We start from the raw sequence: 13346 nt of genomic DNA, 5'->3' as shown, positions 1-13346 counted from the left end.
ACATAGGCCAATGCATGCTTGTGTGTGTCCTGCTGTTTGATTACAGTGATTAGGTTCCTACTGTGGGTAGCAGGTCATTCTCCTATGGGCTGAGCCTCCCAGTCTCCTATGGGCTTCACAGGCCAGAGGCCAGAGAGGCTCAGTCAGCCTCAGTAAGTAGCTTGACCCGGTTACACACTCCCCACTGTCTCAGAACCTCAACCTGCAGCGCTGTGACCTCTGCTTTACTCACCTGGCTGGCCAACCACACACACACACACACACACACACGCACAGATACACACACACACACACACACAAACACACACACAGGAACACACACATACAGCCTCCTCCGTCTCAGCTCAGCCTCATTGATCTACACGTTCCCTCTGAGATCCCTGTCTAATTAAGGGATCGATAACAGCCACCACGCTGCAGTCTTACTATATCATATCCAGTTTGGCTGCTCCCTTCAACTCAGACACAATCATTCCGGGAGGAACCCACACTGAAGTAATCACATATCCTTAGTGTTAGCCCTCTGTCCCTGGCAGGTTTGATTGACTAATATCATTTTGACTGACTGGCCTTGTTTCTTGACTACATGGTCTGCATACCAAATGGCACCCTATTCCCTAAATAGGGCACTACTTTTGGCCACGGACTACCTTTTGATTGGGATTGTGTTGCGGCCGGGAGAGGGAACATGCACGCTGCATATTCAGCTCAGCCCCCCTCAGTTTTATCTGTTTGTACACTGACTTTGCGTATAATTAATTAACCCTACAATATTGAATTTGGCTATCAGGGCACCCTTGAATAAATTGCATGACGTCTCTGAATGCTGCCCTCCTTCTATCAGATCATCTCTTCATAGCAGGCTGGTTTCTTCCTCCTTGTTGGGTAAGCCTCCTGTAGGATTAGATGAAGGATATTAATTCTCTCTCTCTCTCTCTCTGAGCCTATCAGCAGCAATCCAGGCTGATCAAACAGTGTAAAGCCTCCACTAACCACTGAGATATCCACAGCTAAAAAAACAGCTCTCCTTACCTTCTATATCACCACACAAACCATCCCACCCAATCTCTCCCATGGTGTACTTCAACCGTAGGGAATGAAAAACTGACATTCCAAACGAGGAGGGTTATATATATTATCCTTTCATTTCAACCACCACAACCAGAAAGTGTAGTGTCCACGACAACTTTTAACTTCCCAAATAATCTTCTAGTGTTGTGGGTTTTTTAAGATAAGAATATTACGTGAGTTAGTTCTGCATTTTGTCTAATCCCTCATTCCAACCACCTTCACCAGAAGTTGTAGTGTCAACGACAAATAAACGACTTTAACTTCCCAAATAAACTATGTTCTCTAGTGTTTTTCAGCTGTTGTTGGCAAGGCTGCAAAGAAGGTAAAATATATAATGATTTCAGCTTGCTCCTCCGTTAGCTCCTTTAATTGAGTGGACTGGTATATTTCAGCGCTTTATTAAATTGGAGGGAAGCAGGCCGGAGGGTATTACCCGCAGAGTAAATAGATTTCTGCACTGAGCTCCCTCCGTCTGGCTCTGCCTTCACCACCACACACAAGCTCATTCCTCACTTGTTGTCTTGTCTTGTTTTTTGCACGGGCAGATCATGGTTGTCATAGATACATAGACACAAAAAAAAATTGGAACAAGGAAAGTTTGGTTCCTTTGACTCATCATTGGGTCAGACCAAACTGTTTTTCGGATTAAAAAGACTGTCCATCTGTGGAGGCCTAACCTTAAGACACCAAATCCAATCCCTCCCACAACTCCTTTGCTATTTTGGATTTTACTGCTTAAAACTTTCTTGCCTTAAAACTCTTTTTTTTGTTGACCAAGATGCCCAAATAATTCGACGCTTTCTCTGTGAATCAGGAGGTGTGAAGAGATTTAATGAGTCAAGCTTGCTGTTGTGTTGTGGCTTTGCGCCATGGTGCTGTTTATTCGGAGCATTTTGGTTACAAAACACCCCTAGTTCAACGGCTCCCCAGCTCAAACGCCAGACCTATCCTCCACACTGCCGTACCGCATCCATCCAAGCCTCGCATCAAGACACCGCCGCTCTTTTCGCCCTCTCAGTAATTCAAAGTGCTGTGGTGTTTTCCTTTTTTGGCCTCCTCTACTTACATCTTAGTATTTCATCCCCCCCACGCTTTATTAGAAGATTGTCGCCTCGTCCTCGTCGCGACCGAGGAATGACTCAAACGCAGGAAAGGAGCTCTTCCCATTACCCGGAGGATTACTCTGATTCTCCACCGTGCGTCGAAGAAGAACTACAAGGAAAAACATTCAAACATGCCAAAGTCAGGGTCCAACAAAATCCACTCCCCGAGCTTAAGCCCTGCTGAAAGGGAGTGTGAAATAACAATGAGTACAGGTTTGGGGCAGTACAATGAGCAAGGAGGGAGAATGGAAATAGGCAGGGAGAAAGGATTAGAATACTATTAGTAGAAGCAGTTTGTTGTTGATAGGAAGGAAGTTGCTTCTCCTTGGAGTTGATGCTGCTTACTGTGCACCAATCCCTTGTCTGCTTTGATTTTTCTGTAGATTCTGCAGTGGGAAATGTGAAATGTCAGGCAAATAGCCATGTCAAGTGTCAATCATGGGGATTTTTGACTGCTTGAGCTCTTTGTGAAGTTTATCGATTGCGCGAGGGTCGGTGTCAGCATACCGCGAGAGACTGGTATTTCTTTGCCGTGATTGGAGGAAAGATTTGACTGAGATAAGCCTGAACGGAACATCCTTTATTATTGCAAGCCTGGGGATTTATGGGTAAAGACTCAATATGTCTTTGAGACTGCCTGCGTGTCTGAGTGCATGTTTTTACTATATGTATGATGGTGTTTTAGAAGGTGTGTATTTACGTATCCAGGGGCGACAGAGAGATGAGGGTCATGTGAGGGCCACATAATTTCTCTCTGTATGCTTCCACTAAGACTGCAATATGATTGTCTCTGGATTATGATGCTCAAATGCCACCTTTCAATATATGTACTTTACATAGGTCATATTGTTCTCAGCTCAAGGGATTAGGTATGTTACTTTATATTTTTGTTAAAGAATAAAGAATTACTCACACCCGTTGTCTGTCTGATACCACAAACACTGCAAGTGTAGATTACTTTCTCTGGATTTAGGATGCTTGGAATTACACCAAATGTCACCTTTCAATATATGGATGTTATGCACTATTTTAATGTAATAAATCTGAACATGGTAACTAACGCTTGTATTATTTCTTTGTCTCTCACTGTTTCTCTTGTACAGTTTCTCTATCTGTCTATCTCTCTTAAGAGCTACAGCTGTAGCAGTAGACGCTCACATTATAACACAAAAAGAACTGGACACCGCCACATTGTTTTGTGCTGGTCAGAAGATTTAGAAAATAACTTTACCGACAAGCTAAAGACATGGATTCTTTCCCTGTCTCTCCTACAGGTCTCCAGTGATGGCTGGAGGTCTCTTTGCCGTCAACCGTCAGTGGTTCTGGGAGCTGGGTGGCTACGACACTGGCTTGGAAATATGGGGCGGAGAGCAGTACGAGATATCGTTCAAGGTGAGCAAAAATGTATAGAAGATAGCGTTTCCCAATCATGCATTTCTCTTACCAATGTTCTCAAGACTGGAACAAGTCTTATCATTCGAGCATCTCAATACAGCACTGTAGGGAAACTGGAAGTCTTAAGGTTGCTAGTCATACTCATGAGGGCTAAGTTCATCTTTCAGTATACACCAGGGTTAGGCAACTAGATTCAGCCACAGGCCAATTTTTGTCGGAGCGGATGGTCGGGTGGCTTAATCAAATCAAGTTGAATTTATACAGCACATTTCAGACATGAAATGCAACACAATGTGCTTCACAGGAAGAAAAAAAACAGAATAAAAACAATTAAAATATTTACTACACAAAAAACAAGAGGATAAAAAACAACAATGACTAAAAATCACCCTAAGGAAAAGCAAAGCTAAAGCAGTTTTAGCCCCCCTCAGGTTCTCTGGCAGGCTATTCCAGAGGCTGGGGGCACAATAAATTGAGTTCAGAATCTAAAATAACATCTGGGTGTTTCACCTGGTGTTTTATCTTTATTGCCCGTGAATTAAAATCTCCGGCCAGATTCTCTCTCCAATTGTACTCGCCACATGCGCTGAATACAACAGGTGTAGACCTTACAGTGAAATGCTTACTTACAAGCCCTTAACCAACAATGCTGTTTTAAGAAAAATAAGTGTTAAGAAAGTATTTACAAGAAAATAGAAAAATAACAAATAATTAAAGAGCAACAATAAAATTACAGTAGCGAGGCTATATACAAGGGGTACTTGTACAGAGTCAATGTGCGGGGGCACATGTTAGTTGGGGTAATTGAGGTAATATATACATGTAGGTAGAGGTAAAGTGAGTATGCATAGATAATTAACAGGGAGTTACAGCAGTCTAAAAATGGGGGGGGGGGCAATGCAGATAGTCCGGGTAGCCATTTGATTAGCTGTTCATGAGTCACCGTGCCAGGTGTCCTCCTAGGACGTGGGAATGGGCTAACTGTAGGACTGTATCCCTGTATGGTCTAGGCACCATTAGTAATTCCTGGTTGCTCCTTCCTTCCTGCGTCGTGTATAACCCTTCGCAGGTGTCTTCATCGGTAGTTTCCTGGAATATCTGTCGTAAACGATGGGTCGCTATTTCTTCCTCTGCTCCCGAGGACGAGGTCGAGGCTACGTCTCCTTGTAGGACTACTACCTCAGGCTTGGATTTGTTTTTTTTTCTTCTTTCCTGTCCCCCTTCTTCCCGTGCATAACATCATCTGCCGCAGCTCTTTATATAGAGGACAGTCTGTCCCGATCAATAATGGCACCTTCAGCTGGGGTACTTTCCCTGCCCTAACTGTACACCTTCCTTTCGGAGTGAGAATAGACAGATTCACGGTAGGGTAATAGTGGGTGTCTCCATGGATACAGGACACGGCTACTTTGTCTGGTAGCAGTGTCTGGTAGCACCATCCGCTCCTCTACTAACGTAACCATACTTTCCGAGTCGAGAATGGCTACCACATCTTGTCCTTCTAGTCGAACCGGAATCTCTGGGGCCGGGGCTATTTCTGCTAACCAACAGTGTTGATCCTGCCCTCTCGAACTGGGATGCGTGGGGATGAGCAGCGATGACTCCATGAGCATGGACTCGTCCTTGCTAGGACATTGTGGGGCATAATGGTCTGGAGACTGACATTTATAACACCGACCCTGCTGTGTGGGGGATGACTTCTCCCACCTCCGGATGGGGTTTGGACGTTTCGGTGGCGGACGCGCCGGGGTGAGTCGTGGTACGGGATTTGCAGAATCCTTCCGTTCCTCCTTGTCACCTTTTAACAACTCCCCTGTAGATCGGTATGTTTCCACCACCTGGGCTATGTTGTCGGCTGACAACGGGTTGGCTTGCCCCACGACCCTTTAAGTCACTGGTTAATTCATTAATTAATTGATTAATTAATTCCCTCAATATCTTGTCCACTATGAGGGTCTCTATTACATGTCCTACTCCCTTTCTGGGTTCCAGCCACTGTTTCGTCAGTCGTATTAGTGCGAAGATCTGGGCACGGACGGGTTGGTCAGCCGTATAGGTCCATTGATGGAACTTTACGGCTCTATCTCTGGCAGTCAGCTAGTACCGGGACAGGATCTCGGATTTTAGTCGCCCATAGTCCGCAGCTTCACGGGAATCCAGGTCAAAATAGGCTTCCTGGGCCACCCCGGTCAAAAGAGGGACTAATGTGCTCGCCCATTCTGTGGGCGGCCACTCTTCCAAGGTGGCCGTCCTTTCGAAGGTCAAGAGGAAGGCCTCGATATCATCCTCCTTGGAGAGACGAGGTAAGATGGCGTGAGCAGCCGCTCTTGGCTTAACTCTAGGTTCTTCTCGCCGGCTCAGCTGTTGTTGCAGGAGTTCTATGGTTGTCTGCTGTGCCATGATCAACTGTTGTAGTAGGGGGTTGTCCATCGTTCTTGAATGGTTCCTCTGTGTCTACTGGAAGAATTTACTCACTTATTCTTGTGTCACTCGTCCACCTAATTCCCGCATTCTCCACCAATGTGAGCGGACCATTTAATGTGGCGTCACTCTAAAGCGGAAAGGTGGAATAAACGAGTCAGGAGTAGGTTTTCTTGATTGAACACAGTTCTCTATTGAGGGATTTTGGTCAATACAAACACTCCAACATAATCAGTGAAAATTTCCCAAGGAAAAACATACATCTTCTTCTCCAGATGAAACAGGAACACAATACGATTATCTTTAAACTACAACAAAAGTCACGGGTTTGTCACCATCTTAATGGTTCTTCATGGATAGCTCCCCTCTCTCCCCCCTCCAGAGATAGTTTCCCCCCCAGCTCTCTGCTGGTTCCCTCCTCTCTTTTGTAGGGAAGAGAGAATAGGTCATTAGTACCGTCAGCTGTGCTTAATTGCCTCATGTCCCCTTGACTCACATGCCTGGTTGGGCTACTATCCGTGAGCCCAGCCTGCCCTCTGGTGGTCCTTCCACACGTAGGTGTTCCTTTTGTCCAGGTGGGAAACGTTAGTGTGGAGTGCAATAGAGATTGCGTCATCTGTGGATCTGTTGGGGCGGTGGTCTTGGCCACAGGGACTATGGTGGTCTGCTTGAAACATGTTGGTATTACAGACTCGGTCAGGAATAGATTGAAAATGTCAGTGAAGACACATTCCAGTTGGTCAGAACATGCTCCAAGTACACATCCTGGTAATCCGTTTTTGACCTGTTTAAAGGTCTTACTCACATCGGCTATGGAGAGCGTGATCACACAGTCGTCCAGAACAGCTGCTGCTCTCATACATGCTTCAGTGTTGCTTGCCTCGAAGTGAGCATAGAAGTAATTTAGCTCATCTAGTAGGCTTGTGTCACTGCGCAGCTCGCGGCTGTGTTTCCCTTTGTAGTCCGTAATAGTTTGCAAGCGCTGCCACATCCGGCGAGCGTCGGAGCCGGTGTAGTACAATTCAATCTATACTGCTCCAAAAAATAAAGAGAACACTTAAACAACACATCCTAGATCTGAATGAAATAAATAATCTTATAAAATACTTTACATAGTTTAATGTGCTGACAACAAAATCCCACAAAAATAATCAATGGAAATCCAATTGATCAACCCATGGAGGTCTGGATTTGGAGTCACACTCAAAATTAAAGTGGAAAAACCACACTACAGGCTGATCCAACTTTGATGTAATGTCCTTAAAACAAGTCAAAATGAGGCTCAGTAGTGTGTGTAGCCTCCACGTGCCTGTATGACCTCCCTACAACACCTGGGCATACTCCTGATGAGGTGGCGGATGGTCTCCTGAGGGATCTCCTCACAGACCTGGACTAAAGCATCCGCCAACTCCTGGACAGTCTGTGGTGCAACGTGGCGTTGGTGGATGGAACGAGACATGATGTCCCAGATGTGCTCAATTGGATTCAGGTCTGGGGAACGGGCGGGCCAGTCCATAGCATCAATGCCTTCCTCTTGCAGGAACTGCTGACACACTCCAGCCACATGAGGTCTAGCATTGTCTTGCATTAGGAGGAACCCAGGGCCAACCGCACCAGCAAATGTTCTCACAAGGGGTCTGAGGATCTCATCTCGGTACCTAATGGCAGTCAGGCTACCTCTGGCGAGCACATGGAGGGCTGTGCAGCCTCCCAAAGAAATGCCACCCCACACCATGACTGACCCACCGCCAAACCGGTCATGCTGGAGGATGTTGCAGGCAGCAGAATGTTCTCCACGGCGTCGCCAGACTCTGTCACGTCTGTCACGTGCTCAGTGTGAACCTGCTTTCATCTGTGAAGAGCACAGGGCGCCAGTGGCGAATTTGCCAATCTTGGTGTTCTCTGGCAAATGCCAAACGTCCTGCACGGTATTGGGCTGTAAGCACAACCCCCACCTGTGGACGTCGGGCCCTCCTACCACCCTCATGGAGTCTGTTTCTGACCGTTTGAGCAGACACATGCACATTTGTGGCCTGCTGGAGGTCATTTTGCAGGGCTCTGGCAGTGCTTCTCCTGCTCCTCCTTGCACAAAGGCGGAGGTAGCGGTCCTGCTGCTGGGTTGTTGCCCTCCTACGGCCTCCTCCACGTCTCCTGATGTACTGGCCTGTCTCCTGGTAGCGCCTCCATGCTCTGGACACTACGCTGACAGACACAGCAAACCTTCTTGCCACAGCTCACATTGATGTGCCATCATGGATGAGCTGCACTACCTGAGCCACTTGTGTGGGTTGTAGACTCCGTCTCACGCTACCACTAGAGTGAAAGCACCGCCAGCATTCAAAAGTGACCAAAACATCAGCCAGGAAGCATAGGAACTGAGAAGTGGTCTGTGGTCCCCACCTGCAGAACCACTCCTTTAATTGGGGGTGTCTTGCTAATTGCCTATAATTTCCACCTGTTATCTATTCCATTTGCACAACAGCATGTGAAATGTATTGTCAATCAGTGTTGCTTCCTAAGTGGACAGTTTGATTTCACCGAAGTGTGATTGACTCGGAGTTACATTGTGTTGTTTTAGTGTTCCCTTTATTTTTTTTTAGCAGTTTATAAGGGCACCTGGCGAGACCCAAATGCAGACACAGGAGGCAGATGGTTGAGCTCCGATATTTATTATAACAAAAGGAGTAGGCAAAAGGCAGGTCAGGGACAGGTGAGAGTTCATAAACCAGGTCAGAGTCCAAACAGTACCAGGCGATAGGCAGGCTCGAGGTCAGGACAGGCAGGGGTTCAATGATCAGGTCCAAGTCCAAACAGTACAAGGGGATTGGCAGGCTCGAGGTCAGAACAGGCAGAGTGGTCAGGCAGGCGGATTCGGCGTCAGGACAGGCAAGGGTCAAAAACCAGGAGGGCTAGGAAAAAACAGACTGTGAAAAATAGGAGCAAGGAAAAATGCTGGTTAACTTGGAAATAGAAGACGAACTGGCACAGAGAGACAGGAAACACAGGCATAAATACACTGGGGACTAATAGGGAAAACAGGTAACACCTGGAGGTGGGCGGAGACAATCACAAAGACAGGTGAAACAGATCAGAACGTGACACAATCTTAGTCCTGTATTGCCGCTTTCCCTGTTTGATGGTTTGTCGAAGGGCATAGCGGGTTTTCTTATAAGCGTCCGGGTTAGTGTCCCGCTCCTTGAAAGCGGCAGCTCTACCCTTTAGCTCAGTGTGGATGTTGCCTGTAATCCATGGCTTCTGGTTGGGATATGTACGTACGGTCACTGTGGGGACGACGTCATCAATGCTTATTGATGAAGCCAGTGACTGATGTGGTGTACTCCTCAATGCCATCGTAAGAATCCCGTAACATATTCCAGTCTGTTCTAGCAAAACAGTCCTGTAGCTTAGCATCTGTGTCATATGACCACTTCCGTATTGAGCGAGTCACTGGTACTTCCTGCTTTAGTTTTTGCTTGTAAGCAGGACTCAGAAGGATAGAGTTATGGTCAGATTTGCCAGATGGAGGCTGAGGGAGAGCTTTGTATGCATCTCTGTGTGTGGAGTAAAGGTGGTCTAGAGTTTTATTTCATCTGGTTGCACATGTAACATGCTGGTAGAAATGAGGTAAAATGGATTTAAGTTTCCCTGCATTAAAGTACCCGGCCAGTAGGAGCACCACCTCTGGATGAGCATTTTCTTGTTTGCTTATGGCCTTATAAAGCTCGTTGAGTGCGGTCTTAGTGCCAGCATCGGTTTGTCATGGTAAATAGACAGCTACGAAAAATATAGATAAACTCTCTCGGTAAATATTGTGGTCTACAGCTTATCATGAGATACTCTACCTAAGGTGAGTACTTCCTGCTTTAGTTTTTGCTTGTAAGCAGGACTCAGAAGGATAGAATTATGGTCAGATTTGCCAAATGGAGGCTGAGGGAGAGCTTTGTACGCATCTCTGTGTATGGAGTAAAGGTGGTCTAGAGTTTTATTTCATCTGGTTGCACATGTAACATGCTGGTAGAAATGAGGTAAAATGGATTTAAGTTTCCCTGCATTAAAGTACCCGGACACTAGGAGCACCGCCTCTGGATAAGCATTTTCTTGTTTGCTTATGGCCTTATACAGCTCGTTGAGTGCGGTCTCAGTTCCAGCATCGGTTTGTCGTGGTAAATAGACAGCTACGAAAAATATAGATAAACTCTCTCGGTAAATATTGTTGTCTACAGCTTATCATGAGATACTCTACCTAAGGCGAGCAAAACCTCAAGACTTCCTTAATATTAGATTTTGTACACCAGCTGTTACTGACAAATAGACACAGACTGCCACCCCTTGTCTTACTAAAGGCAGCTGCTCTATCTAGCCAATGCACGGAAAACTCAGCCAGCTGTATGTTACCCATGTCGTTGTTCAGCCCACTACTCGATGAAAGATAAGATATTACAGTTTTTAATGTTCTGTTGGTAGTATAGTCTTGATCACAGCTCATCCAGTTTATTATCCAATGATTGCACGTTGGCTAATAGGACTGATGGTAGAGGCGGATTACCCACTTGCCGTTGAATCCTTACAAGGCACCCCGACCTACGTCCCCAATATCTCTGTCTCTTCTTTATGCGAATGACAGGGAATTGGGCCTTGTCCGGTGTCTGAAGTAAATCCTTTGCGTCCGATTCGTTTAAAGAAAAATTCTTTCTCCAGTACCTCGGTCTTGTCTTGATTTAGCTGGAGGAAGTTGTGAGCCATCCAAGTATTTAAATCACTAATACAGTCTAATAATGTATCTGTGAAGTTAAAATCCTCTTGTGACACAGAAATGTAAAGTTGTGTATCGTCTGTGTAGCAGTTAAAATCAATGCTGTGCTTTCTGATAACGCTGCCAAGGGGTAACATGTACTTTATAAACTGAACAGCACCAGACCCAAAATCGAACCTCGTGGACGCCACAGCGCCTATTTTGACTCTCGACCAGTAAATAGGTCCTAAACCAATTTAGAACTGGAGCAGAGAGGCCAACCCACCTTTCCAGTCTTTTCAGAAGGACATCATGGTCAACCGTGTCGAGTGCAGCACTTAAATCCAAGAGTACAAGGACAGAGAGCTGTTTGGCATCTGTGTTGGCTCTAAGATCATTTACCACTTTAAGTAAGGCTGTCTCTGTGCTGTGAAGGGCACGAAAAACAGATTGGAATTTTTGAAAAATACAGTTGGCACTTAAAAAAATTATTTATTTGTTTGAAAACCAATTGCTCCAGAGTTTTGCTTAAGAATGGAAGGTTGGAGATGGCCCGAAAATGGCTAAGAGTTGAAGAATCTAGATTACTTTTCTTCAGAAGGGGTTTCACCATAGCAGTTTTTAGTGCAGTTGGGAAAGTGCCTGTGAATAGTCAGTGATTAACAATAGCTTGCACTTCTTCACATATGCAATTAAAAACTGTTTTTAAGAAGGTGGTGGGGATAGGACCGAGAAGGCAGGTAGGAGATTTAAGTTGTGATATCACTTTACTGAGCATGTCTATGTCAAACAGGGGGGGGAAAAAATCCATAGTCCCTTTGTGTGGTAGGCGAGGGCACATATCAAACTTCTCATCAGGTCTTGCTTGACTGATACCCAGCCTAATGTTTGTTATCTTATCTCTGAAATATGCTGCAAACTCCTCACATTTAGATGTAGAGGAAAGTTCACATACTGTAGGTTCACGGGTGTAGGATGTATCACGCCGTCAAGGGTGTCGAGCAGAGCACTCTCAAATTATTCTGATTATAAGTGATCACGTTAGAAAAATGAGCCCGTCTGGTATTTCTAATTGCCTTGTTATAGAGTACCAGTCAAAAGTTTGGACACACATACTCGTTCGAGGGTTTTTCTTTATTTAAAAACATTTCTACATTGTAAAATAATAGTGGAGACATCAAAACTATGAAATAACACATATGGAATTATGTAGTAACCAAAAAAGTGTTACGCAAATCTAAATTATTTTAGATTCTTCAAAGTAGCCACCCATTGCCTTGATGACAGCTTTGCACACTCTTGGCATTCTCTAAACCAGCTTCATGAAGAATGCTTTTCCAACAGTCTTGAAGGAGACCCCCATACCATGACACCTCCTCCTCCATGCTTCACAGTGGGAACCACACATGCAAAGATCATCCATTCACCTACTCTGCGTCTCACAAAGGCACAGTGTTTGGAACCAAAAATCTTAAATTTGGACTCATCAGACCGAAGGACAGATTTCCATCAGTCTAATGTCCATTTCTCGTGTTTCTTGGCCCAAGCAAGTCTCTTTGTAACGCTTGGACGTCGTGGGTGTGGAGTCAGGCGCAGGAGGCAGAAAAATGTTTGGTACAATATATATTTAATAAGTACCACAAAAGAGAAATATGCCCAAACAGCAGGGCGTAACAAAAACCCAAAGTCCAACAACACGATACACTACACAAACACAGTGAAAACATGTAACAAGCCCGCACACAGAACAGGTGGAGAGGCGGGCTTAAATAACACCACTAATTACCTAAATGAACACAGGTGCAACTAATAAAGACATAACTAACAGAAAAACGAAAAGGGGATCGATGGCAGCTAGTAGGCTGGTGACGACGACCGCCAAGCGCCACCCGAACAGGGAGAGGAACCACCCTCGGCAGTAGTCGTGACACTCTTCTTCTTATGGGTGTCCTTTAGTAGTGGTTTCTTTGCAGCAATTCGACCATGAAGGCCTGATTGACGCAGTCTCCTCTGACCAGTTGATGTTGAGATATGTCTGTTACTTGAACTCTGTGAAGCATTTATTTGGGCTGCAATTTCTGAGGCTGGTAACTCTAATGAACTTATCCTCTGCAGCAGAGGTAACTCTGGGTCTTCCTTTCCTGTGCCAGTTTCATCATAGTGCTTGATGGTTTTTGCAACTGAAAAAAGTTCTTGACATTTTCCCGGATTGACTGGCCTTCATGTCTTAAAGTAATGATGGACTGTCGTTTCCCTTTGCTTATTTCAGCTATTTCTTGCAATAATATGGGCTTGGTTTTTTACCAAATAAGGCTATCTTTTGTATACCCCGCTACCTTGTCACAACACAACTGATTGTCTCAAATGCATTAAGAAGGAAAGAAATTCCACAAATTAACTTTTAACAAGGCACACCTGTTAATTGAAATGCATTCCAGGTGACTACCTCGTGAAGCTTGTTGAGAGAATGCCAAGAGTGTGCAAAGCTGTCATCAAGGCAAAGGGTGGCTACTTTGAAGAATCTCAAATATAAAATGTATTTTGATTTGTTTAACACTTTTTTGTTTACTACATGATTCCATGTGTTATTTCATAGTTTTGATGTCTTCACTAGTATTCTACAA

The 13346-nt window shown here is 45.0% G+C and overlaps 1 protein-coding gene across 2 annotated transcripts in view; it reads left to right on the top strand.

The window, feature by feature from the left end:
• LOC106610173 (polypeptide N-acetylgalactosaminyltransferase-like 6) overlaps window positions 1-13346 on the top strand; it is a 237588-nt gene that overhangs the window by 206230 nt on the left and 18012 nt on the right. For both annotated transcript variants that reach the window (XM_045722723.1, XM_045722724.1), the window contains exon 8: window positions 3449-3566. In XM_045722723.1, coding sequence (XP_045578679.1) covers window positions 3449-3566 — 118 coding nt within the window. The remainder of the gene's footprint in view (window positions 1-3448; window positions 3567-13346) is intronic.

Source organism: Salmo salar, chromosome ssa08, assembly GCF_905237065.1.
Source record: "Salmo salar chromosome ssa08, Ssal_v3.1, whole genome shotgun sequence".
NCBI lineage: Eukaryota > Metazoa > Chordata > Actinopteri > Salmoniformes > Salmonidae > Salmo > Salmo salar.
The sequence above is the reverse complement of the archived record's forward strand: the minus strand, read 5'-3'. Positions and strand labels throughout refer to the sequence as shown.